The following is a 25,247-nucleotide window of genomic DNA, read 5'->3' on the forward strand; positions in this document are numbered from 1 at the left end:
CGGACCCACTCTCCACACCCTTTCCGCCCGAGACCCACTCTCCACACCCTTTCCATCCCGGACTCACTCTCCACACCCTTTCCACCCCGGACCCACTCTCCACACCCTTTCCACCCCGGACCCACTCTCCACACCCTTTCCACACTGGACTCACACTGCACTCCCTTTCCACCCTGGATCCACTCTCCACACCCTTTCCACCCCGGACTCACTCTCCACACCCTTTCCAGACTGGACTCACACTCCACACCCTTTCCACCCCGGACTCACTCTCCACACCCTTTCCACACTGGACTCACACTCCACAACCTTTCCACCCCGGACCCACTCTCCACACCCTTTCCACACTGGACTCACACTCCACACCCTTTCCACCCCGGACTCACTCTCCACACCCTTTCCACCCCGGACCCACTCTCCACACCCTTTCCATCCCGGACTCACTCTCCACACCCTTTCCACCCCAGACCCACTCTCCACACCCTTTCCGCCCGGGACCCACTCTCCACACCCTTTCCATCCCGGACTCACTCTCCACACCTTTTCCACCCCGGACCCACTCTCCACACCCTTTCCACCCCGGACTTACTCTCCACACCCTTTTCACCCCGGACTCACTCTCCACACCCTTTCCACCCCGGACCCACTCTCCACACCCTTTCCACACTGGACTCACACTCCACATCCTTTCCACCCTGGATCCACTCTCCACACCCTTTCCACCCCGGACTCACTCTCCACACCCTTTCCAGACTGGACTCACACTCCACACCCTTTCCACCCCGGACTCACTCTCCACACCCTTTCCACACTGGACTCAGACTCCACAACCTTTCCACCCCGGACCCACTCTCCACACCCTTTCCACACTGGACTCACACTCCACACCCTTTCCACCCCGGACTCACTCTCCACACCCTTTCCACCCCGGACCCACTCTCCACACCCTTTCCATCCCGGACTCACTCTCCACACCCTTTCCACCCCGGACCCACTCTCCACACCCTTTCCGCCCGGGACCCACTCTCCACACCCTTTCCATCCCGGACTCACTCTCCACACCTTTTCCACCCCGGACCCACTCTCCACACCCTTTCCACCCCGGACCTACTCTCCACACCCTTTCCACCCCGGACTTACTCTCCACACCCTTTCCACCCCGGACTCACTCTCCACACCCTTTCCACCCTGGTCTCATTGTACACACCCTTTCCACCCCGGACCCACTCTCCACACCCTTTCCACACTGGTCTCACTCTCCACAACCTTTCCACCCCGGACTCACTCTCCACACCCTTTCCACACTGGACTCACTGTCCAAATCCTTTCCACCCCGGCGACCCCTCTCCACACCCTTTCCACCCCGGACCCACTCTCCACACCCTTTCCACCCTGGACCCACTCTCCACACCCTTTCCACCCCGGACTCACTCTGCACACCCTTTCCACCCTGGACCCACACTCCACACCTTTTCCACCCCGGACTCACTCTCCACACCCTTTCCACCCTGGATCCACTCTCCACACCCTTTCCACCCCGGACTCACTCTCCACACCCTTTCCACTCCGGACCCACTCTCCACACCCTTTCCATCCCGGACCCACTCTCCACACCCTTTCCACCCTGGCCACCCTCTCCACACCCCTTCCACCCTGGACTCACTCTCCACACCCTTTCCGCTCCGGACTCACTCTCCACACCCTTTCCACCCCGGACCCACTCTCCACATGTCTTGTCTCTTTCCCTTTTATTAAATGATGGGTCTGTGTTACATCGCTGGTGGGTCCCTTTTAACCTGCTGAGCTATCCATTCTTAGTTACCATCCTTTTGTGTTGTCAGTCTGCCAAATCATTTGATTGTTGCGGCCTTCTGTTCTGTTTGCAATTTTCTATTAATCTTGAAAACTCCTCTTTGACTGAAAAGTTACCAGATCTCAGCTCTTATAAAAATCATTGACCTGAAACTTCATTTTTGCTTCTCACTCTTTCAGCAGGCTCAAAATCGCTGAGTGCAGCACTTGCTATGTTTAGTTATACCAGCAAGTTATTCTAACCTGATAAAACAGAGGAAGCATTATCCTACTGCTTCAAAAGAAAATATGCCCACAGAACATATGCATACCTGCACCAATGACTTGTTCAATCTTCACACTCGATATGTCAATATCTTTTGCAAATTCCTTTACAGCCTCATTGGGATCTTCGTATGTGAAAGGGTCAATGTAAATCTTCATACCAGGTGTCACTGTGAAGAGAAAATGGAACTGTGAAGATATTCCATCAAGGTATCACTGGGATGTTGTAGTTGCTAAGAACTCGACTGTGGAAGTATTCAGGTAGTACTATTGATCTAGAGTTCATCAGTAAAGTGAAAAAAAAAGAACCCAAAATATTCTTTCATGATGTTTTGTGAGTTCACACACATCAAGAATGGTAGGGTGAAGGAACCATGGGTGACAAGTGAGGTGGAAAATCTAGTCAGGAGGAAGAAGGCAGCATACATGAGGTTTAGGAAGCAAGGATCAGCTGGGTCTATTGAGGAATATAGGGAAGCAAGAAAGGAGCTTAAGAAGGGGCTGAGAAGAGCAAGAAGGGGGCATGAGAAGGCCTTGGTGAGTAGGGTAAAGGAAAACCCCAAGGCATTCTTCAATTATGTGAAGAAAAAAAGGATGACAGGAGTGAAGGTAGGACTGATTGGAGATGAAGGTGGGAAGATGCGCCTGGAGGCTGTGGAAGTGAGCGAGGTCCTCAATGAATACTTCTCTTCGGTATTCACCAATGAGAGGGAACTTGATGATGGTGAGGACAATATGAGTGAGGTTGATGTTCTGGAGCATGCTGATATTAAGGGAGAGGAGGTGTTGGAGTTGTTAAAAAACATTAGGACAGATAAGTCCCCGGGGCCTGAGGGAATATTCCCCAGGCTGCTCCACGAGGCGAGAGAAGAGATTGCTGAGCCTCTGGCTGGGATCTTTACGTCCTCGTTGTCCACGGGAATGGTACCGGAGGATTGGAGGGAGGCGAATGTTATCCCCTTGTCAAAAAAGGTAGTTGGGACAGTCCGGGTAATTATAGACCAGTGAGCCTTACGTCTGTGGTGGGAAAGCTGTTGGAAAAGATTCTTAGAGATAGGATCTATAGGCATTTAGAGAATCATGGTCTGATCAGGGACAGTCAGCATGGCTTTGTGAAGGGCAGATTGTGTCTAACAAGCCTGATGGAGTTCTTTGAGGAGTGACCAGGCATATAGATGAGGGTAGTGCAGTGGATGGATTTTAGTAAGGCATTTGACAAGGTTCCACACGGTAGGCTTATTCAGAAAGTTAGAAGGTATGGGATCCAGGGAAGTTTGGCCAGGTGGATTCAGAATTGGCTTGTCTGCAGAAGGCAGAGGGTGGTGGTGGAGGGAGTACATTCAGATTGGAGGGTTGTGACTAGTGGTGTCTCACAAGGATCTGTTCTGGGACCTCTACTTTTTGTGATTTTTATTAACGACCTGGATGTGGGGGTAGAAGGGTGGGTTGGCAAGTTTGCAGACGACACAAAGGTTGGTGGTGGTGTTGTAGATAGTGTAGAGGATTGTCCAAGATTGCAGAGAGACACTGATAGGATGCAGAAGTGGGCTGAGAAGTGGCAGATGGAGTTCAACCCGGAGAAGTGTGAGGTGGTACACTTTGGAAGGACAAACTCCAAGGCAGAGTACAAAGTAAATGGCAGGATATTTGGTAGTGTGAAGGAGCACAGGGATCTCGGGATACATGTCCACAGATCCCTGAAAGTTGCCTCACAGGTGGATAGGGCAGTTAAGAAAGCTTATGGGGTGTTAGCTTTCATAAGTCGAGGGATAGAGTTTAACAGTCGTGATGTACTGATGCAGCTCTATAAAACTCTGGTTAGGCCACACTTGGAGTATTGTGTCCAGTTCCGGTCACCTCACTATAGGAAGGATGTGGAAGCATTGGAAAGGGTACAGAGGAGATTTACCAGGATGCTGCCTGGTTTAGAAAGTATGCATTATGATCAGAGATTAAGGGAGCTAGGGCTTTACTCTTTGGAGAGAAGGAGGATGAGAGGAGACATGATAGAGGTGTACAAGATAGTAAGAGGAATAGATAGAGTGGATAGCCAGCGCCTCTTCCCCAGGGCACCACTGCTCAATACAAGAGGACATGGCTTTAAGGTAAGGGGTGGGAAGTTCAAAGGGGATATTAGAGGAAGGTTTTTTACTCAGAGAATGGTTCTTGCGTGGAATGCACTGCCTGAGTCAGTGGTGGAGGCAGATACACTAGTGAAGTTTAAGAGACTACTAGACAGGTATATGGAGGAATCTAAGATGGGGGCTTATATGGGAGGCAGGGTTTGAGGGTTGGCACAACATTGTGGGCTGAAGGGCCTGTACTGTGCTGTACTATTCTATGTTCTGTCTGGAATCTAAGAACTTCCTGAGGTGAATCTCCATGGCCAACACACTAACGTTTGAATGGAAAATGGAGACAGATTATATCAGCCTCATCCAACTGACCAGGAAGACGCAACCAAAGATTTAATTGAAATTCTGAAACTATGATTCCATCTTTGAGAGCTTTGCACAGTAATCAGTACTCACACAATCATGAATTGTGAATCTGTATGCACAACTTCGAAAGTACAAGTTATATTGTTGAAAACTACATTAATATGGCTTGAAGAAATTTTACAATTTCTGTATTCTGGCTCTAGTGCTGGCTCGGATATATGGGTGTACCACGGGATGTCTTCAACAGACTGGTCCAGTGTGTGAGGCACCAGCTTAACAATCTGGCATTTCAGGATTGTATGCACTGGTGGTGATGGTGTCTGAGAGTCCGTGCTTCCAGGAGCAACCCTGACATCCTAAGATACAGCAGGAATTCAGTTCCTGCATTGCCACTGGACTCTGGCGGCAGGAGGTAAACAGTGGCCTGCAGATCTGGCACTGCACATGTCACAGCTTCCCGAACCATACCATGACAACTAAACTCTGGAATGTGCCTGTTATTCCCCTGAGAACAGCATTGACATCTTGCTGCTGTGGCTTTTCTTTGTAGTCAGATTGTTCAGGGTGTGTTCGGCAGAACCCCGTGGTGTCATGGTCCGGATTTACTTTGTTTACGTTACGATCCGGACCGTTGATTCCCTGTTTTCCCGTGACCCTCGGCCTTGGTGATTGGTGGCAATTTGTTCTCGGTTGAACTCGGTTTATAGTCTCCGGCTTTCAGCCATTCGGCGCGAGAGCATCTGCAAAGTCACCAAAGGTACGGTGTGCCGATGTCATCTGGCTGGAGCAAGCCTAGTCTCTGCCGAAGCGAGTGCCGGTAATTCGCCCTTCCTCACCGGAGCAACCCTGTCCAGTTACCTCGCCAAAGCGAGCCTGCAAAGTTTCCTCACCGAGGTCAGTTAACCTGCCGGAGGGAATCAAGAACTGCTGTCTACTGTTCCCGGACTGAGCCGAGAGCTTGCCACTACCTGGCGGCATCCAAGTACCGAGTCAAACCCTGGCTCTGGCGGTCTGTGATTCCTGTCCTACCCCCCTGTCTGAATCCCTTCTCTGACCCCCCTCCTGAAGCCTTGCCTCGCCTCATCTGTAGCCCTCGTCTGCACCCCTGTCTAGTTCTATCGCCGGAGCTAGATAGGATCTGTCTGTCACTGTTTTGTACTGTCCAGTCTCATGTTAGTGTCCTGTTGAATATGAGTCCCGGCCCTATGTCCTGTACCCAAGGAGGGGTCCCGGCTCTGTTTTGTGTGGGAGTCCCAGCCCTATGTCCTGTACCCAAGGAGGGGTCCCGGCTCTGTTCTGTGTGTGAGTCCCGGCACTATGTCCTGTACCCAAGGAGGGGTCCCGGCTCTGTTCTGTGTGTGTGTCCCGGCACTATGTCCTGTACCCAAGGAGGGGTCCCGGCATTGTGTTCTGTGTGTAAGTTCCGGCCCTATGTCCTGTACCCAAGGAGGGGTCCCGGCATTGTGTTCTGTGTATGTGTCCATCGTTCCATGTACCTGCTCTCCCGAGACCGAGGTTCTGTGTTCCCATGTTCCTCCTCTCCCTAGCCCATGTCATGTCCTTGCCTGGTTCTGGGGTCCGAGCCCGAGGCAAGACCCAGGTACTGGGTCCTTGCCCAGTCTCGGGCTTGGAGTCCATACCCTAGCCTCTCCATGTCTCCTCTAGCTCTGGGAGCCGATTCCGAGTCCAAGCCCAGACCCTTGGTCCCAGCCCAGTCCTAGTCCTGAGTCCTTGTCCAGTCGCTATTTCCTGCTTCTGCCTTGCTCTCCTGGTATCGAACAATAAACTAAATTTAATTAACCTCACAAGATGTGTCTTGCATTTGGGTCCACCCTTGCTCCCAATGCCCCCCCATTGTGATACGTGGGGCCTGGCATGGAAGAATGAATCTCATCTGCCAGAGTTGTCCTCACTATTCACCAGCCCTTATGAGAATGCAACCACTTGCAGGGCTTCCAATTGCTTCCCTATCGCAGGACATGTCTGAGCTCAGAAAGCACTCACTCTGGATTCATATGGCATGGTATGGGAACAGCTCTGCGTGTGATCACAGGAAACCGAAGAGAGCTGTGGACACAGCTCAGCACATCAGAAAAAACAACTCCCCTCTACGAATTCTATCTACTTCTCGATACCCCTGAAAAGCAGGCAGCATAATCAAAGACTCCACCCCTCTCAGACATTCTCCCTTCCCCCGTCATATATTGGGCAGAAAGTACAAAAACCTGAAAGCATAACCACAAAACCTGAAAGCATGGTCCTTGTCTCTGAGTTTGTATCAACCTCGCTTTTCTATCCAGTCCCCAGTGCAATCCGGGTGACGCCTGACAGTAAACCCAAACCGGGCCCACAACCTTGATTCTGTGATTAAATGGATGAACACGCCTCACTCACAGTACTGCCCTCTTACTCTTCGGAGTTTTTCATTGTCTGAGAAATGTATTGTGTAACACCTCCTGCACTCCCTCAAGCATAAATTCACATTACAATGTGATGACAGTACATTCAGCTCTAGGTTACAGAAAGATTGCTTTAGATCTTTTTATGCCCTTTCTTGCTAACTATGTCAGAGTCATAAAGAGGCCCTTCAGCCCATAGAACTTGAATTGGCCATCAGCCACCCACATACACTGATCCTACATTAATTTTAAGTTTTTAAAAAAATTTTTCCCACGTTCTTGTTAGGTCTGCTTTGAACCCAGATTTCAGGGCTGTAAGACAGTGGCTCTTGCAGCTGCATCACTGTACCATCCTGCTGTGCCAGTGCTGTGTTGTAAACATGAATCAGCTTTATATTTCATGGAACATTTGTCTCTCATTGTTAAAAATGTTACCATATGAGCTACCATTGCTAATAATGAACATCCATAGTGTAATGTAAGCTTAGTGTAAGGTCATTCTAATCAGATGCATAACATTAGTATATATGTACAATAAATGAGTCAGAAATGGCAGCAACTGACACGGTGCTTAAAACAGCTAAGACGATTCGGAGGCAAATTTCCATACTTGAAGTTATTACAGTGTGGGCAACAGTAATACACATTGCTTTCGCCTTTAAGGCAAGTTACAATCATTAATACATCAGTAGTTTTACTGATTTTTTTTTAAAGCATCACCTATCCTTAGCTGTAGCGTCAAATCTGGAAATATACTAGGATCTAAGTGTAACAATTTACTCACCAATTTTCTGCCAATTTTAGTTCATAGTGAATAAATAAATAAAAAGATGGTATCTGCACTAACCATGACCACTTGTATAATGTTGCAATTTGTCCGTATATTCCAAGTCTGCCCGTTCAAATCCTTGCCTCCTGGAAAATGTGAACCAAATGAAAACCACATTAGTATTCGTATTGTAGTGTTTACCATATCTGTAATTTGTTAGAACTGCACAAAATAGCTAAGGGGATTGAAAAGTTCTGACACAACATCTTAATTTTTAAATTCTGTGGCTCGCCTATTTATAGGCGAGCATGCCATATGTACTGTTTTTACCACCTGCATTGTTTCTTTCCGGGAAGTATGGCCTTGGACCCATTGGGCTTCCTGATAATCAACATTTTTAATGTCCTACCATTTACTTTTAACCTTATTTGATCTCCCATCATTTATCATCTTATGCTTGTCGGGATTAAATTTCATCTGCAATGTTCCACCCAACTTTCCAACTGATCTACGCTTGCCTATGTCTGTCAGGGTGAAGAATGCAGGATTAAAGGTGCTGTATTTAAATGCACGTAATATTCGAAATAAGGTGGACGAACTCGTGGTGCAATTAGAGATTAGTCTGTATGACATTGTGGGTATCATGGAGTTGTGGCTGAAAGAAGGCCATAGTTGGGAGCTTAGTCATAGTCATAGTCATACTTTATTGATCCCGGGGGAAATTGGTTTTCCCCTGGGATCAGGGGGAAATTAACGTCAAAGGATATACTTTGTATCAAAAGCACAGGCAGGAAGGCATAGGCGGTGGTGTGGCTCTGTTGGTAAGAGACAGAATTACATCTTTAGAAAGAACTGAGATAGGGTCAGAGAATGTTGAATCTTTGTGGGTGGAGTTAAGAAATTACAAGGGTGAAAAAAACATTATGGGAATCATACATAGGCCTCAAAATAGTAGCCAAGAAGTGGGGCAAAGGAAGCTTGAAAAGGCATGTAATAAGGGTAACGTCACAACTGTAATGGGGTACTTCAATTTGCAAGGGGATTGGGAAAATCAGGTTGGTGTCAGATTGCAAGAGAGGGAGTCTGTTGAATGCCTACAAGATGGCTTTTTGGAGCAGCTTGTGCTCAAGGCTACTTGGGGAAAGGCCATCTTAGATTGGGTGCTATGTAATAACCTGGATCTTATTAGGGAGCTTAATGTAAAGGAAGCCTGAGGAGGTAGTGAACATAATGTGATTGAACTCATACTGGAATTTGACAGGGAGATGCATAAGTCACATGTATCAGTATCACAATGGAATAAAGGGAATTACGGAGGCGTGAGAGAGGAGCTTGCCCAGGTGGATCAGAGGAGGATATTGGCAGGGATGAAGTCAGAACAGAGATGGCTGAAGATTCTGGGAATAGTTCACAAGGCGCAGGATAGATATGTCCCACAGAGGAAGAAGTTCTCATATGGCAGGAATAGGCAACCGTGGCTGACAAGGGAAGGAAAGTTCTGCATAAAAACCAAGAAAAGGAAATATAAGGCAGCAAAAGTGAGTTGGAAGTTGGATGATTGGGAAGTTTTTAAAATCCAATAAAAGGCAACTAAAAAAGCTATAAGGGAAAAGATGAAATATAAGGGCCGACTAGCCAATAATATAAAGCAGGATACGAAAAGTTTTTTTTTTCATACATATAAAGAGTGAGGTGATAGTTGATGTTGGACCACTGGAAAATGATGCTGGTGAAGTAGTAATGGGGGCCAAAGAAATGGCAGATGAACTTGTTGGGTACTTTGTCTTCTGGGTGGAAGACACTAGCAGTGTGCCAGAGGTCTATGAGTGTTAGGGAGCAGGGGTGAGTGCCATTGCTATTACAAAGGAAAAAGTACTAGGCAAACTGAAAGGTCTTATGGGTCCTGAGAGAGGTTGCAGAAGAGATAACAGATGCATTGTTCAAGATCTTTCAAGAATCACTTGATTCTGGCATGGTCCCAGGGGAATGGAAGATTGCAAATGTTACTCCACTCTTTAAGAAGGGAGGAAGGCTAAAGAAAGGAAATTACAGCCCATTAGCCTAATCTCAATGGTTGGGAAAGTGTTGGTCTATTATTAAGGATGAGGTTTTGAGATACCGGCAAACTAATGAGAAAATAAGTGCAAGTCAGAATGGTTTCTGTAAAAGGAAATCTTCCCTGACAGATCTGTTAGAGTTCTTTGAGGAAGTAACAGGCAGGCTGGACAAAGGAGAGGGAGCGAAAGTCATTTACTTGGATTTTCAGAAGGCATTAGATAAGGTGCCACACATGAGGCTGCTTGACATGAGGATGTTGAGGATGGAGATCCTTTAATATTCTTTGCTCAACTTTTAAAGGATACGTTTAATTCAGTATTTCCTAACGATCCTCCATTGCTCAACCACGCCCATCGTATATCGCGGCCAAAAAGAGCCTTTTCTGGTTGGCTGCCAGTGACTAGTGGTGTTCCTCAGGGGTCAGTATTGGGACTGCTGCTTTTTGCTTTGTTTGTCAATGATTCAGATAATGGAATTGATGGTTTTCGGCTAGGTAGTGCTGAGGAAACAATGCGACTGCAGCAGGACTTAGACAAATTGGAAGAATGGGCAAAAAAGTGGCAAATGGAATACAGTGTCAGGAAATGTATGATAATGCATTTTGGTAAAAGGAACAATAATGCGGTCTATTATCTAAGAGGGGGAGAAGGTTCAAACATCAGAGGTGCAGAGGGACTCATGCAAGACTCCTTGAAGGTTAATTTACGGGTTGAGTCTGTGGTAAAGAAGGCAAATGCAATGTTGGCATCTTTTTTCCAGGGGAATAGAATATAAAAATAAGGAGATAAAGCTGAGGCTTTAAAAGACACTAGTCAGGCCGCACGGAGTATTGTGAACAGTTTTGGGCCCCATATCTCAGAAAGGATGTGTTGTTATTGGAGCGAGTCCAGAGGAGGTTCATGAATGAAGGGGTTAACATATCAGAAGCATTTGGCAGCTTTGGGCCTGTAGTCACTGGAATTTAGAAGAATGCATGGGGATCTCATTGAAACCTGCCGAATATTGAAAGGACTAGATAAGGTGGATGTGGAGATGATGTTCTCTCCGGTGAGGGTATCCAGAGCCAGAGGGCGCAGCCTCAAAATTGAGGGGTGACCCTTTTGCAAGAGATAAAGGGGATTTATTTATTTTTTTAACCAGAGAGTAGTAACTTTGTGGAATGCTCTGCTATAGACTGCAGTGGAGGCCAAATCCGTGCACATATTTAAGGCGGAAGTTGATCGTTTCCTGATTGGTCAGGGCATCAAAGGATATAGTGAGAAGGCAGGTGTATAGGGTTGAGTGCGATCCAGGATCAGCCATGATGGAATGGTGGAGCAGACTCAATGGGCTGAATGGCCTAATTCTGCTCCTATGTCTTATGGTTTTATGGTCTCTGTAGCTGTGGGCATCCTTTCTATCGACAACTGTAATAACATTTGAGTCGTCAACTAACTGACTAAGCAGATCTTCTTCATTCATATCCAAGTTGTTAAAAAACATCAGAAAGTGTAAAGGGTCCACACTGATTACTGTAGTATACCCGTGATCATCGACTTCCCCTACACTCTGCTTTGTGTCACCATGCCAAATTAGCCTGCTCACCTTGGATCTCTTGTGCTATAACTTTAAATAAACCTGTGCAAGCGTTTGTTAAAGACAAAGAGACCTGCTTTCATGCACCTGAGGGATTGGCTGTTTTCCTCAAGTGGTTCTAGTTTTTGTTCAGCAAAAAGTCAATGTTAAAGCAAATGTATTAGCAAAGTATATACATGTCACCATATGCTACCCTGAGTTCATTTTCTTGTAGGCATTTACAAGAAAATAAGGAAATACAATTTGCATGAAAACTATACACAAACAAAAACTAACAAGCAACCAATCTGCAAAAGAAGACAAATTGTGCAAATAAAAGAAGTAAGTAATGCTGAGAACATGAGTTGTAGAGTCCTTGAAAGTAAATCTGTTGATTGTGGAATCAGTTCAGAGTTGTGGTGAGTGAAGTTATGCACACCGGTTCAGGAGCCTGATGGTTGTAGAATAATAATGTTCCTGAAACTGGTTGTGAAAAACCCAAGACTCCTGAATCTCCTGCCTGATGGTAATAGTGAGAAGACAGCATTGTCTGAATGGCAGGGCTCTTTGATGATGGATTCTGCTTTCTTGTGGCAGTGTTCCTTGCAAATGTGCTCAGTGATGAGGGAGGGCTTTGCCTGTCATGTCCTGGGTTGTATCCATCACTTTCTGTAGATTTCCATACCAGGTCGCAATGCTATCAGTTAGGATATACTCAACTATGCATAACACCATAAGACCATAAGATGTAAGAGCAGAATTAAGCCATTTGGCCCATCAAATCTGTTCTGACATTTCATCATGGCTGCTCCAATTTCCCTCTCAGCCCCAATTTCCTGCCTTCTCTCCATATCCCTTCATGCCCTGGCCAGTCAAGAATCTATTAACCTCTGCTTTAAACATACATAAAGACTTGGCCTCCACAGCTTCCTGTGGTAATGAATTTCACAGATTCACCACTCTCCGCCTAAAGAAATTCCTCCTCATCTCCATTCTAAAAGGAAGCCCCTCTATTCTGAGGCTGTGCCTTCTGGTCTTAGATATTCTCACCATAAGAAACATCCTCTTCACACCCATTCTATTAAGGCCTTTCATCATTCGATAGGTTTCAATGAGGCCACCTCTCATTCTTCCGAGTTCCAGTGAATACAGGCCCAGAGCCATCAAACGCTCTTCACATGACAAGCCATTCATCCTGGAATCATTTTTGTGAATATCCTCTGAACCCTGTCCAGTTTCAGAACATCTTTTCTAAGATAAGGGGCACAAAATTGCTCACAATACTCTAAATGATGCCTCACCAGTGCTTTATAAAGTCTCAGCATTACATCCTTGCTTTTATATTCTCATCCTCTTGAAATGAATGCCAACACTACATTCGTCTTTCTCACCACAGACTCGACCCGCATATTAACCTATATTAACCTTTAGGGATTCCTGCATAAGGACTTGCAAGTTCCTCTGCACCTCAGTTTTTTGTATTTTCTGTCCATTTCAAAAATAGTTAACCGTTTCATTTCTTCTACCAAAGTGCACGACCATGCACTTCCTAATACTGTATTGTCATTTCTTTGCACTTTCTCATAATCTGGCAAAGTCTTTCTGTAGCCTGTCTACAGCCACCTCTTTCAGTGACTTACCTTTTACTTTAAGCTCTCTAATCAATTCTGGTTCATTGCACAACACCCAATCCAGAATAGCTATCCCCTAGTGGACTCAACCACAAGCTGCTCTAAAAAGCTATCTCATAGGTACTCTTGAAATTCCCCCTCATGTAACCCAGCACCAAACTGAGTTTCCTAATCAATCTGCATATTGAAGTCCCCTACTTGCAACATTCCACATTAACAAAATCCAATGGGGGTCTTGCGATCACAAGAAAAGCAACTAAGACAATCACTTGCTTTAGAATTCACACCTCCTTTGCAAACCGACGACTCTATGATGTAGGCAGCAGCACCACCTGCACCAAGTCCAGCTCCTTCAGTTTCTCTGCCAACAAGCAACTCGCTGATGGGGTAGACCTGAGTACTCTAAGTTCTTAATGTCCGGTAGGGTCTTAGGATCATAAAAAATATGTTAAAAAGGACAGTAAGACCTTTGGTTGATCCCAGAGAAGCTGCTGTGATCAAACACGCTGCCACCTTCCTGGAAGTTCTCTGCAAAGAGAGGGTGCAGAAGAGGTTTTCAAGAATGCTGCCTGGGTTTGAGAGTATGTACTACAAAGGTCAGTTTGGGCAAAGTTGGGACGTTTTATCTGCAGCAACTGAGACTGAGGGGAAACCTGATATTGATGTATAAGATTATGACAGAATCTTTTCTCCCAGCATCAAAATGACTAATAATAGGCTTGCATTTAAGTTGAGAGGGGTAAATTCAAAGTGGATATGTGTGGCAAGTTGTCACACAGACACAGAGTGGTGAGCGCCTGTAATGCACTACAGGGTTAAGGGTAATGGCAAATACGATGCAGGCACTTAGGAGGCTCTGAGATAGGTATGCCAAAGTACAGAGAATGGAAGGATAGGGACAGTGCACAGGCAGAAGCGAGTAGTTGTTACTAGTTTGATTACTCTGACACAGACATCATAGTCTGCACTGTTTTATATTCCATGTTCAGTTACAGCAAACAGCTGGCAGGAATATACAGGTCATTTTCAGATAACCTAATGCCACAAGGATCAGTCCTGTCACACCGGTATCAATATTTAGATGCAGGCTCAGGTGAAATATGTCCACATTTGAAGTGTAATATGCTGATATGGAGGTGAGTAGCAGAATAGACTGTGACGATAATGAGAGAGGCTTCAGGGGTATATTATGTCTATATTTGATGCTGATATGGAGGTGAGTAGCAGAATAGACTGTGACGATAATGAGAGAGGCTTCAGGGGTATATTATGTCTATATTTGATGCTGATATGGAGGTGAGTAGCAGAATAGACTGTGACGATAATGAGAGAGGCTTCAGGGGTATATTATGTCTATATTTGATGCTGATATGGAGGTGAGTAGCAGAATAGACTGTGACGATAATGAGAGAGGCTTCGGGGGTATATTATGTCTATATTTGATGCTGATATGGAGGTGAGTAGCAGAATAGACTGTGACGATAATGAGAGAGGCTTCAGGGGGATATCATCACCTGAAGGCAAAGCCGTGGCAGACAGAATACCATGTGGAAAAAAGCATACATCATCCACTTAAGCCCAAAGTATAGAAATGCAGGGTAACTATTAAATAGGTAGATTCTGAATGGAGTAGTTAACTGGTCTTTTTTTTTATTAAGGGCTACAGCATGGTAATAGGCCCTTCTGACCCATGTGACCAATTAACCTACTAACCTGTATGTCTTTGGAATGCAGGAGGAAACCAGATCACCCAGAGGGAACCAACTCACGGCAAGCACATATAAAGTTCTTGCAGATGGTGGTCTTTTGAAACTGGGTCGCTGGCACTGAAATTTCATTCTGCTAACCATGAATTTGGTTTTGCATCAGTGTTCACAGTGGAAGACACTCGCAGTCTACAAGACGTTGAAGGGTGTGAGGGAAGAGAAGTGCTACTATCACAAGGGCGAAGGTACTCAAAAAGCTGAAAGATCTAAGGGTATGTAAGTCACCCGGACCGGATGAACTGCACCCTGGGGTTCTGAAAGAGGTAGTAGTAGAGATTGTGGAGGCATTAGTAATGATCTTTCAAAAATCATTGGACTCTGACATGGTGCCAGAGGACTGGAAAATTGCAAATGTCACTCCACTCTTTAAGACAGGAGGGAGGCAGTAGAAAGGAAATTATAGACCAGTTAGCCTGACCTCAATCGTTGGGAAGATGTTGGAGATATATTATGATGAGATTATGGAGTACCTGATGATGCAGGACAAGATAGAACAAGGTCAGCATGGTTTCGTTAAAGGAAAATTATTGGTATTCTTTGAGGAGATTACACATCGGATAGATAGAGGGGATGCAGTGGATGTTGTATATTTGGACTTTCCATAGAACACTACAGAACAGAAAACAGGCCATTTGGCCCTTCTTGTCTGTGCCGAAATTTTATTCCACTAGTCCCAATGACCTGCACCCAATCCATAACCCTCCAGACCTCTCCCATCCATGTATTTTTCCAATTTATTCTTAAAATTTAAGAGTGAACCCGCATTTACCACGTCAGATGGCAGCTCGTTTCACACTCCCACCACTCTCTGCGTGAAGAAGTTCTCCCTAAACCTTTCCCCTTTCACCCTAAAGCTATGTCCTCTCGTATTTATCTCTCCTAATCTAAGTGGAAAGAGCCTACTCGTATTTACTCTGTCTATACCCCTCATAATTTTGTAAACCTCTATCAAATCCCCCCTCATTCTTCTACGCTCCAAGGAATAAAGTCCTAACCTGTTCAATCTTTCCCCGTAACTCAACTCCTGAAGACCCGGCAACATCCTAGTAAATCTTTTTTGCACTTTTTCAATCTTACTGATATCCTTCCTATAGTTAGGTGACCAGAACTGCACACAATACTCCAAATTTAGCCTCACCAATGTCTTATATAACCTCACCATAACATCCCAACTCCAACACGCAATACTTTGATTTATGAATGCCAGGATGCCAAAAGCCTTCTTTACAACCCTGTCTACCTGTGACACCATTTTCAGGGAATTATGTATCTGAACTCCCAGATCCCTTTGTTCCTCCGCACTCTTCAGTGCCCCACCATTTACTGTGTATGTCCTACCTTGATTTGTCTTTCCAAAATGCAACACCTCACACTTGTCTGCATTAAATTCCATCTACCATTTTCTGGCCCATTTTTCCAGTTGGTCCAGATCCCTCTGCAAGCTTTGAAAGCCTTCCTCGCTGTCCACTACACCTCCAATCTTAGTGTCATCCGCAAACTTGCTGATCCAATTTACCACATTACCATCTAGATCATTGATATAGACACCAAACAACAATGGTCCCAGCACAGAACCATGAGGCACACCACTAGTCACAGGCCTCCTGTCCGAGAAGCAATCATCCACTACCACTCTCTGTCTTCTCCCACACAGCCAATTTTGAATCCAGTTTACAATGTCTCCACGGATACCTAGTGTCCGAACCTCCTGAACTAACCTCCCATGTGGGACCTTGTCAAAGGTCCATGTAGACAACATCCACAGCCTTTCCTTCATCTACTTTCTTGGTAACCTTCTCGAAAAACTCTACAAGATTCGTTAAACACTATCTACCACGCACAAAGCTATGCTGACTATCCTTAAGCAGCCCTTGGCTATCCAAATACTTGCATATCCGATCTCTCAGAACACCTTCCAATAATTTACCTACTACTGATGTCAGGCTCACCGGCCTGTAATTACTTTTGGAGCCTTTTTCAAATAACGGAACAACATGAGCTACCCTCCAATCCTCCGGCACCATACCCGTGGCTAAGGACATTTTAAATATTTCTGCCAGGGCTCCTGCAATTTCTACACCAGCCTCTCTCGAGGTCCAAGGAAATATCATATCAGGCCCAAGGGATTTATCTACCTTTATTCGCTGTAAGGCAGCAAGCACCTCCTCCTCTTTAACCTCTATATGTTCCATGACACTACTGCTTGTTTCCCTTCCTTCCATATGCCAGTTTCCTGAGTAGATACTGATGCAAAAAACTGTTTAAGATCTCCCCCATCTCGTGAGGCTCCACACGTAGATGACCACTCTGATCTTCTAGGGGACCAATTTTGTCCCTTACTATCCTTTTTCTCATAATATACTTGTAGAAAGCCTTTGGGTTTACCTTCATATTATTTGCCAAAGCAACTTCATGTCTTCTTTTTGCCTTCCTGATATCCTTCTTTAGTATTTTCTTACATTTTCTATACTCTTCAAGTACCTCATTTGTTCCTTGTTGCCTATACCTGCTATACATCTCTCCCTTTTTCTTAACCAGATCGCCAATATCCCTTGAAAACCAAGGTTCCCTATGCCTGTTAACTTTGCCTTTAATCCTGGCAGAAACATGCAAACTCTGCACTCTCAAAATTTCGCCTTTGAAGGCCTTCCACTTACTGAACACATCCTTCCCCAGAAAACAAATTATCCCAATCCACTCTTCCTAGATCCTTACTCATTTCTGCAAAATTGGTCCTTCTCCAATTTAGAACCTCAACTTGAAGACCTGACTATCTTTATCCATAATTAACTTGAAACTAATGACATTATGGTCACTGGACCCAAAATGTTCACCTACACATACTTCTGTCACCTGACCTGTCTGGTTCCCTAATAGGAGATCGAGTATTGCATCCTCTCTCGTAGGTACCACTATATATTGATTTAGAAAACTTTCCTGAACACATTTGACAAACTCCAAGCCATCTGGCCCTTTCATAGTATGGTAGTTCCAGTCAATATGTGGAAAGTTAAAATCCCCTACTATTACAACTTTCTGTTTCTTATATCAGTCTGCTATCTCTCTACAGATTTGCTCCTCCAATTCTCTCTGACTATTGGGCGGTCTATAATCCAACCCTATTAGTATGATCACACCTTTCCCATTCCCCAGCTCCACCCATATGGCCTCTGTAGACAGGCCCTCTGGGCTGTCCTGTCTACGCACAGCTGTGATATTTTCCCTGACTAGTAATGCCACTCCTCCTCCTTTCATTTATCCCCCTCTGTCACGTCTGAAACAACGGAACCCCAGAACATTAAGCTGCCAGTCCTGCCCCTCCTGCAACCAAGTCTCACTAATAGCAATAATGTCGTAATCCCACGTGCCAATCCACGCCCTAAACTCATCTGCCTTACCTACAATACTCCTTGCATTGAAATAGATGCAACTGAGAACATTTCTATCATGTACAAACCTTTGATTTCTGTCTATACATGCAATCCTCACATGGCCTTTATCCTCCTCCACCTCACTATCTGCTCTAAACCTCTGGTTCCTCTCCCCCTGCAAATCTAGTTTATTTTTTTTTAATTTTATTTTTATTTGGATAAGGAATTCACAATTATCATGTACTTTTTTCACACATATAACCTTTTCCATTTTTTATATGTATAAAACTACAATTATATATACATTCTTAAGTACACATTGAGATGATATAAAAGGAAAATAAACATTTAAATAGATAATTATGTACTGTGGTAAATCTAACCTATTAGGCTAAGTAATGAAATTAGTTGTTAAGAAAAATGGTAATAATAGTTTCCATACAACCCTTCTGGACCATTTCCACTGGTCCAAAATGTTGCATACAAGCCTATATACCAACCATTGTAGGTGTTTATATCCCAATTTGTTCGTGCTTGTTCCTGCCCGCAGACATAATTATCCAATCCCTATGTACTTATTTACTTAATTTTTTCATTTTTTTTATCCCTTTCCCAAATCTTTCCCTTTACTTGTGTTAATTCTCTGTTTTCCAAAAAAAAACAAACATTTAGACTGGGGGTGCTTACGTTAGCAATATTACTGTGTTGATGAGAAGAGCAATATAAATCATTAGGAGAGTCATCTAAAGTCTGCTCGCATTGGGGTTATATATTCAATCCATTTATTCCAGATTTGATAAAATGTTTCTTTTTGAGTTCTCAGGGAGTAAGTCAACTTTTCCATTTTAAATATTTCCAAGATAATTTCGTACCAATCTTCTAATGTAGGTGGTATTGGATTTAGCCATTTTCTAGTGATTGATTTCTTACTTGCCGCTAAGAGGGCCTGCAGCAACTTTATATCTTCCTTCTGTTCAAGGAACAATACATGCTCCAAATAGAGCGTCTCAAAGTTCAGAGGTATCTGGGACCTAAGTACCTTAACTAATGTTCTATGAATACCTTCCCAAAATAGACTTAATTTAGGGCAATCCCAGAAAATATGAAAATGATTTGCCTCCTTGGAGCCGCACCTTCTCCAACACATCACATTTGTATCTTTATATTTTTCCTGATATGGGGTCTTGAAGTATCTTATAATGTTTTTCCAACAATGTTCTCTCCAAGTCAAAGAATTAGTCGAGGACCATTGAAAGCTGCAGATTTTCCCCCAAGCCTCCTCTGAAAGTACCAACCCCGCTTCTTTCTCCCACTTCTCTTTAATATACAGTGTATTTACATTTTTAGCATGGGAGAGTGCATTATATAGGCGAGAAACTGATTTACTAGGTATTGAACTGCAGGCCGAATTCAGAATCTTGAAAAATTCTAATTCTACTGTTGATAGGTCTGTATATCTACAACTCTGGTTAACATAGTTTCGTATTTGAAGGTACCTAAAAAAGTCATTATGTTCTAGGCCATGTTTGTCCTGCAGGATTTGGAAACTTTGTAATACTCTTTTATCTATAAATGAGAGGTAGGTTGTAAGACCTTTCTTTATCCATAGCTCAAATCTTTTATCTCCTCTGTTGGGAAGGAATTCGGTATCATATGCACACCATCTAAAGAGTTTTAACATGTTATTAATTCCACATGAATTAACCACCTTCTGCCATACTTTTAATGTAAGATTTATCCAAGCATTATTAAATTTTTCCAACTGGGCCATCAATCCTTTGTCAGCTATTGAGGCCTGAAGAGGAAAACTGTCAACTAATCCAAATTCTATTTCCTTCCATCTAGCCTTATATTCCCTATTACACCAATATAACAGAGGGGTTATCTGTGAGGCATAAAAATAATTTCTCAGGCAAGGAAGAACCATACCTCCTCCTTCCTTCCCTAACTGTAAGGTGTTATATCGAATTCTAGGTTTCCTTCCTTGCCAAATGAAGCGGGAAATCCATTTGTCCCATTCCCTGAATTGATTATCATCCACCTCCACTGGTAAAGTACGGAAAAGATATAATAACCGAGGAAGAATATTCATTTTTATAGTATTTATCCTTGAATTTAAACTTAAAAAGGGGATAAGATTCCATCTATGCATATCTGCTTTTATCTCTGAGATTAATGGCCCATAATTTACCTGAGACAGTGTTGAAAGATCCTTCGGCAGGGTTATTCCTAAATATTTTAATGATTTAGCTTCCCACTTAAGATCGTATGTATCCTGCAATTTTTTGGATGGTGTATAATTTAGGGACATAACCTGCGTTTTCTTTACATTTATTTTATAACCTGATATTTTCCCAAAGTCATCCAACAGTGTAAACAATCCTATAAATGATTTTTCTGGTTCACTCAGATAGACCAAAACATCATCTGCGAATAACGCCACTTTCTGTTCAATCCCTGCCACCTTGATACCTTTTACGATTTCGCTCTGTCTTATTAGTTGGGCAAGTGGTTCAATATATAGCGCAAAAAGGAGAGGAGAAATTGGGCATCCCTGTCTAGTGCCTCTCTCTAAAATGAAGGAGTCAGAGAGGTCCCCATTTATCTTAATTCGGGCTGTAGGGCTGTCATATAGAGTCTGAATTACTTTAATAAACCTTTCTTGAAAGCCGAATCTTCCTAACACTCTGTATAGGAATACCCAACTAACCGAATCAAAAGCTTTCTCAGCGTCCAATCCTACTACCATTGTCTCTGTCTCGTTCTTATTAACCTGTTCTAATATGTGCAGAGTTCTCCTTATGTTGTCCTGTGTTTGTCTTTGTTGAATAAATCCAGTCTGGTCTAAATGGATTAGGCCAGGTAAAAGCTTTTCCAATCTGCGCGCTAATATAGATGTAAATAGTTGTAATCTAAATTAAGAACACTAATTGGCCGATAATTGCCACATTCTAGTGTATCTTTACCCTCTTTAGGAATAACTGAAATAATTGCTTCTCTCCAGGAAGGTGGAGTTTCTCCTCTCTGCAAGATCCAATTAAAGGTGTTAAGTAGTAATGGGGCTAACTGTGTCTTCAGGGACTTGTACCACTCTGAGGTAAACCCATCAGAACCCGGGGACTTTCCAGCCTTTAACCTAGAGATGGCCACGTTCAGTTCTTTGACAGTTACTGGTTCTAATAAACTTTCATTTTGTAAATCTGTAAGTTTAGGTAGATCTAAAAAATTCAATACACTGTCTATATAGGGCTCATTGGGGGCCCGGGGTTGGGAGTATAGCTCTCGATAATATGTTTCAAAACTCTCTTGAATTTTCCCTATTGTACTCTCCATAAGCTTTGTCTTTGGATTCTTTATTTTATGAATTGTATTGTCTGCTTGTTGTTTTCGTAATTTATATGCTAATAATCTAGCTGATTTACCTCCTACTTCATAATTCTTTTGTCTCAGGTAAAGAAAATTTCTTTGAGTTTCCAACGTATAAATATCATCAATTTCACTTTGCAATTTCCTAATTTCCTGTTTTCGATTTGAATTACTTTTGTTGCTATCTACAACTTGAAGTTGTTTTAATTTTCCTTGAAGGTCTGCTAATTTTTGTGCATTGATTTTTTTCATGTGAGTAGTATTGGAAATAATTTTCCCTCTCAGTACAGCTTTCAATGTATCCCATAAAATCACTGGCGATGTTTCTCCCGTGTCATTAAGGTCCAGATATTCTTTGATTTCTCCCCTTAATCTCTCCATTACTTTCGGGTTATTGAGTATATGTGAGTTTAGCCTCCATAGTGTTTTCCTCATTTTCCTTTCCAGGATTAGAGACATAGAGACTGGGCTATGATCCGACAGATCAATTGCTGCAATATTACAGTTTTTTATCCTGAGTCTACCTGTATTAAAGATAAAGAAATAGTCTATCCTTGAATAGGCTGAATGAGGGAAAGAGTAATATGTATAATCTTTACTAGTAGGGTGTAATTCCCTCCAGACATCTATAATTCCCAACTCCTCCATCAATGAATTCACTTTCCGAGTCAGAGGTTTATTCTGAGTAACTATTCTTGAAGAATCTAATATAGGATTTAATCTAATATTAAAATCCCCTCCACAAATTACTACCCCTCGAGAACTGACCATTAGGTCAAAAATGTGTCTATAAAATGACCATTCACTACCTGGAGGAGCATAAACATTCAGCAATGTTATTTCTGTACCTTCTATTCTTCCTGTGATTTTTACAAACCGTCCTTTGTCTCTAGTCTCTGAAATATGTTCATAATTAAGAGTACTTGATATTAAAGTAGCTACCCCTCTTTTGTGACTCAATTTATATGATGAATAAAATACATGCTTAAAGCCCATCCTTTTTAATTTTCCATGTTCAGATTGGTTCATATGTGTTTCCTGGAGGAAAGCTATTTGTGCCCTCTCTTTTTTCAATTTAGACATAATCTTATTTCTTTTAATTGGATTCAAAACCCCATTAACATTATAGGAAATTATTTTTACCAATTCAGTTTGCATTTTTCTCTAGTAGAAAAAAAACACTCTCCTTTTCTAACCAAACAGTAAGCAATTCCTTCTCAACAGTAAACCAAGACATATAACCACACCCTAGACATTTCTGAACGTATAACATTTGAAAATTTTTCCCGACTTCCCACAGTGAGGCCTGAGCACCGACCTGCCTCAGTTCAGAGGGATAACCTCTATCTTCACCCTGTGTTAGAGGGCCCTCAGCAGTTTGAATAATCATAGAGAATTTTCTCCTATTTATGTCTCGACCATATTGCTATCATTCAAGTTATTCCGCCTAGTTTATTTTCAGTTACCAGTTTTCATTTTACTTTTAAGTCCGATTTACTCTTTTCAGTCATTTCTCTTAATTAATCTGTATTCTCTGTACATTCGCGTCTGAATATTTGCAGCTTTTCCTTGTAGTTTGACACTCTGGTTCGAGTGGAGCGTCCTCGCCCCACTAACTGCCACGACTTCTGCCGAATCCTCTCCAGTAGCGACTCCGGTTGGGTGATAACTTTAATAGGTAGTCCCCGGTCCGCCAGGTCCAATGTTGCCTCCTCCACCGTAGCGAAAGTTTTTGTCCCTTCGTCGTAAAAGACTCTCAGCTGAGCTGGATACAGGGTCTGGAATCTGATGTTGTTTTCCTTCAGGACGCTCCGTGTTTCCGTATATTCCTTCCATCTGGCAAGAATCCCCGGTGCGTAGTCGTGGTCTAAACTGATTTTGCAGTTGTTCCACATGAAACATTTCTTTTGCCATGCTCTTTTAAGCACCTCTTCCTTCGTTCTGTAACTGAGAAATCTGATCAGAATCGATCTGGGCTGGGCGCCTGCCGGAGGCTGTGGTGCCAACGCGCGGTGAGCCCTTTCTATCTGTAGGTCTTTTGCGGCCGGTATATCAAGGTTCTCTCTAAGCAGCTTCTCCACGAAGGGAATCATCAATCCGGGTTTACCTTCGGTTCCTTCGGGAACTCCTCACATTTTCCCTTCTCGAGCGGCCTTCTTGATCTATTAGTTTCCACTGGAGCTGGTCTTGTAGCTTCAGCATTTCTGCTATCACTTCCTCGGCGTTTTGTAGCTTCTCTTCAATTCCAACAATCCTCGCTTCGGCTTCATCTATCCGCGAGTTAGTTTTTACTATTTCTCCTTTAATATCTTCCAGCTGTTTGCTGTTATCTTGTCAGAACTCGCGAATCTCTCCGAGAATCAAAGACAGAGTCACCGATTCCCCCTCATTCTCTCCGTCCTGGCTTGCCGTGGGGGAGCTAGGCCCGTCGCCTTGCTGCGTCACTTTATGTTTATCAGCCTTCGAAGCGGACTTTTTATTCTTGTTCTTAGACATCATCCTTGCCCCTTTTATTAATATAGTTATGCAATATTAAGTATTTGTCTAAATTCGATTATGGGGCAGTTTACCTTTTTTGTCGAGAGACCTTTTCCTTATGCCGCCATTCCCTTGATGACCCGGAAGTCCCCCCCGCAAATCTAGTTTAAACCCTCCGGAGCAGCACTAGCAAATCTACCCCCAAGGATGTTAGTCCCCTCCAGTTCAGGTGCAAATCGTCCCGTTAGAACAGGTCCCACCTTCCCTGGAACAAGGCCCAATTGTCCAGAAACATGAAGCCCTCCCTCCTGCACCATTTCCTTGGCCATGTATTTAGCTGCATTATCTTCCTATTTCTAGCCTCACTACCCGGAGCCTGCGATTGCAATCCTGGAGGTCCTGTCCTTTAATTTTGCACCTAACTCCCCAAACTCTCTTTGCAGGACCTCCTCCTCCTTCCTATCCACGTCATTGGTCGCTACATGGACCACGACATCTGGCTGCTCACCCTCCTTCCTGATAATACTGAGAACTTGATCCAAGATATCATGGAATCCTGGCACAAGGCCTTTGACAAGGTGCCACACGAGGCTGCTTACCAAGTTAACAGACCATGGAATGACAGGAAAGTTACTGGCATGGTTAGCGCATTGGCTGGTAGGAGGCAGTGAGTGGAAATAAAAGGATCTTTTTCTGGTTGGCTGCCAGTGACTAGTGGTGTTCCACAGGGGTTGATGTTGGGACCGCTTCTTTTTAAGAATCAATGATTTAGATTATGGAATAGATGGCTTTGTTGCCAAGTTTGCAGATGATACGAAGATTGGTGGAGGGGCAGGTAGTGTTGAGGAAACAGGTGGGCTGTTGAAGGACTTAGATAGATTAGGAGAATGGGCAAGAGAGTGGCAAATGAAATACAATGTTGGAAAATGTATGGTAGTAGAAATAAATGTGCAGACTATTTTCTAAATAGGGAGGAAATCCTAAAATTTGAGATGCAAAGGGACTTGGGAGTCCTTGTGCAGAACACACTATAGATTAACTTGTAGGTAGAGTTGGTGGTGAGGAAGGCAAATGCAATGTTAGTATTCATTTCAAGAGGTCTGGAATACAAGAGCAGGGATATGATGCTGAGGGTTTGTAAGGCACTGGTAAGGTCTCACCTTGAGTATTGTGAACAGTTTTGGGTTCCTCATTTTAGAAAAGATGTGCTGGAATTGGAGAGGGTCCAGAGGAGGTTCACAAGAATGGTTCCTAGACCAAGATGTTATCATATGAGCAACGTTTGCTTTTCTCTTTTTTGGGATGGAATGCTCCACCTGTCAGATCTGGGAATTCAGG

General features: G+C 43.6%; 1 protein-coding gene across 1 annotated transcript in view; it reads right to left on the reverse strand.

Moving 5' to 3' along the window:
• Nucleotides 1-25,247, reverse strand: part of LOC134338011 (ephrin type-B receptor 2) — a 532,321-nt gene that overhangs the window by 99,994 nt on the left and 407,080 nt on the right. Inside the window, exons 9-10 of the mRNA XM_063033507.1 lie at nt 7,764-7,831; nt 2,124-2,246 (exon numbers count right to left, since the gene is read on the reverse strand). Coding sequence (XP_062889577.1) covers nt 2,124-2,246; nt 7,764-7,831 — 191 coding nt within the window. The remainder of the gene's footprint in view (nt 1-2,123; nt 2,247-7,763; nt 7,832-25,247) is intronic.

This window comes from Mobula hypostoma, chromosome 25 (assembly GCF_963921235.1).
Source record: "Mobula hypostoma chromosome 25, sMobHyp1.1, whole genome shotgun sequence".
In the NCBI taxonomy this organism is placed as follows: domain Eukaryota; kingdom Metazoa; phylum Chordata; class Chondrichthyes; order Myliobatiformes; family Myliobatidae; genus Mobula; species Mobula hypostoma.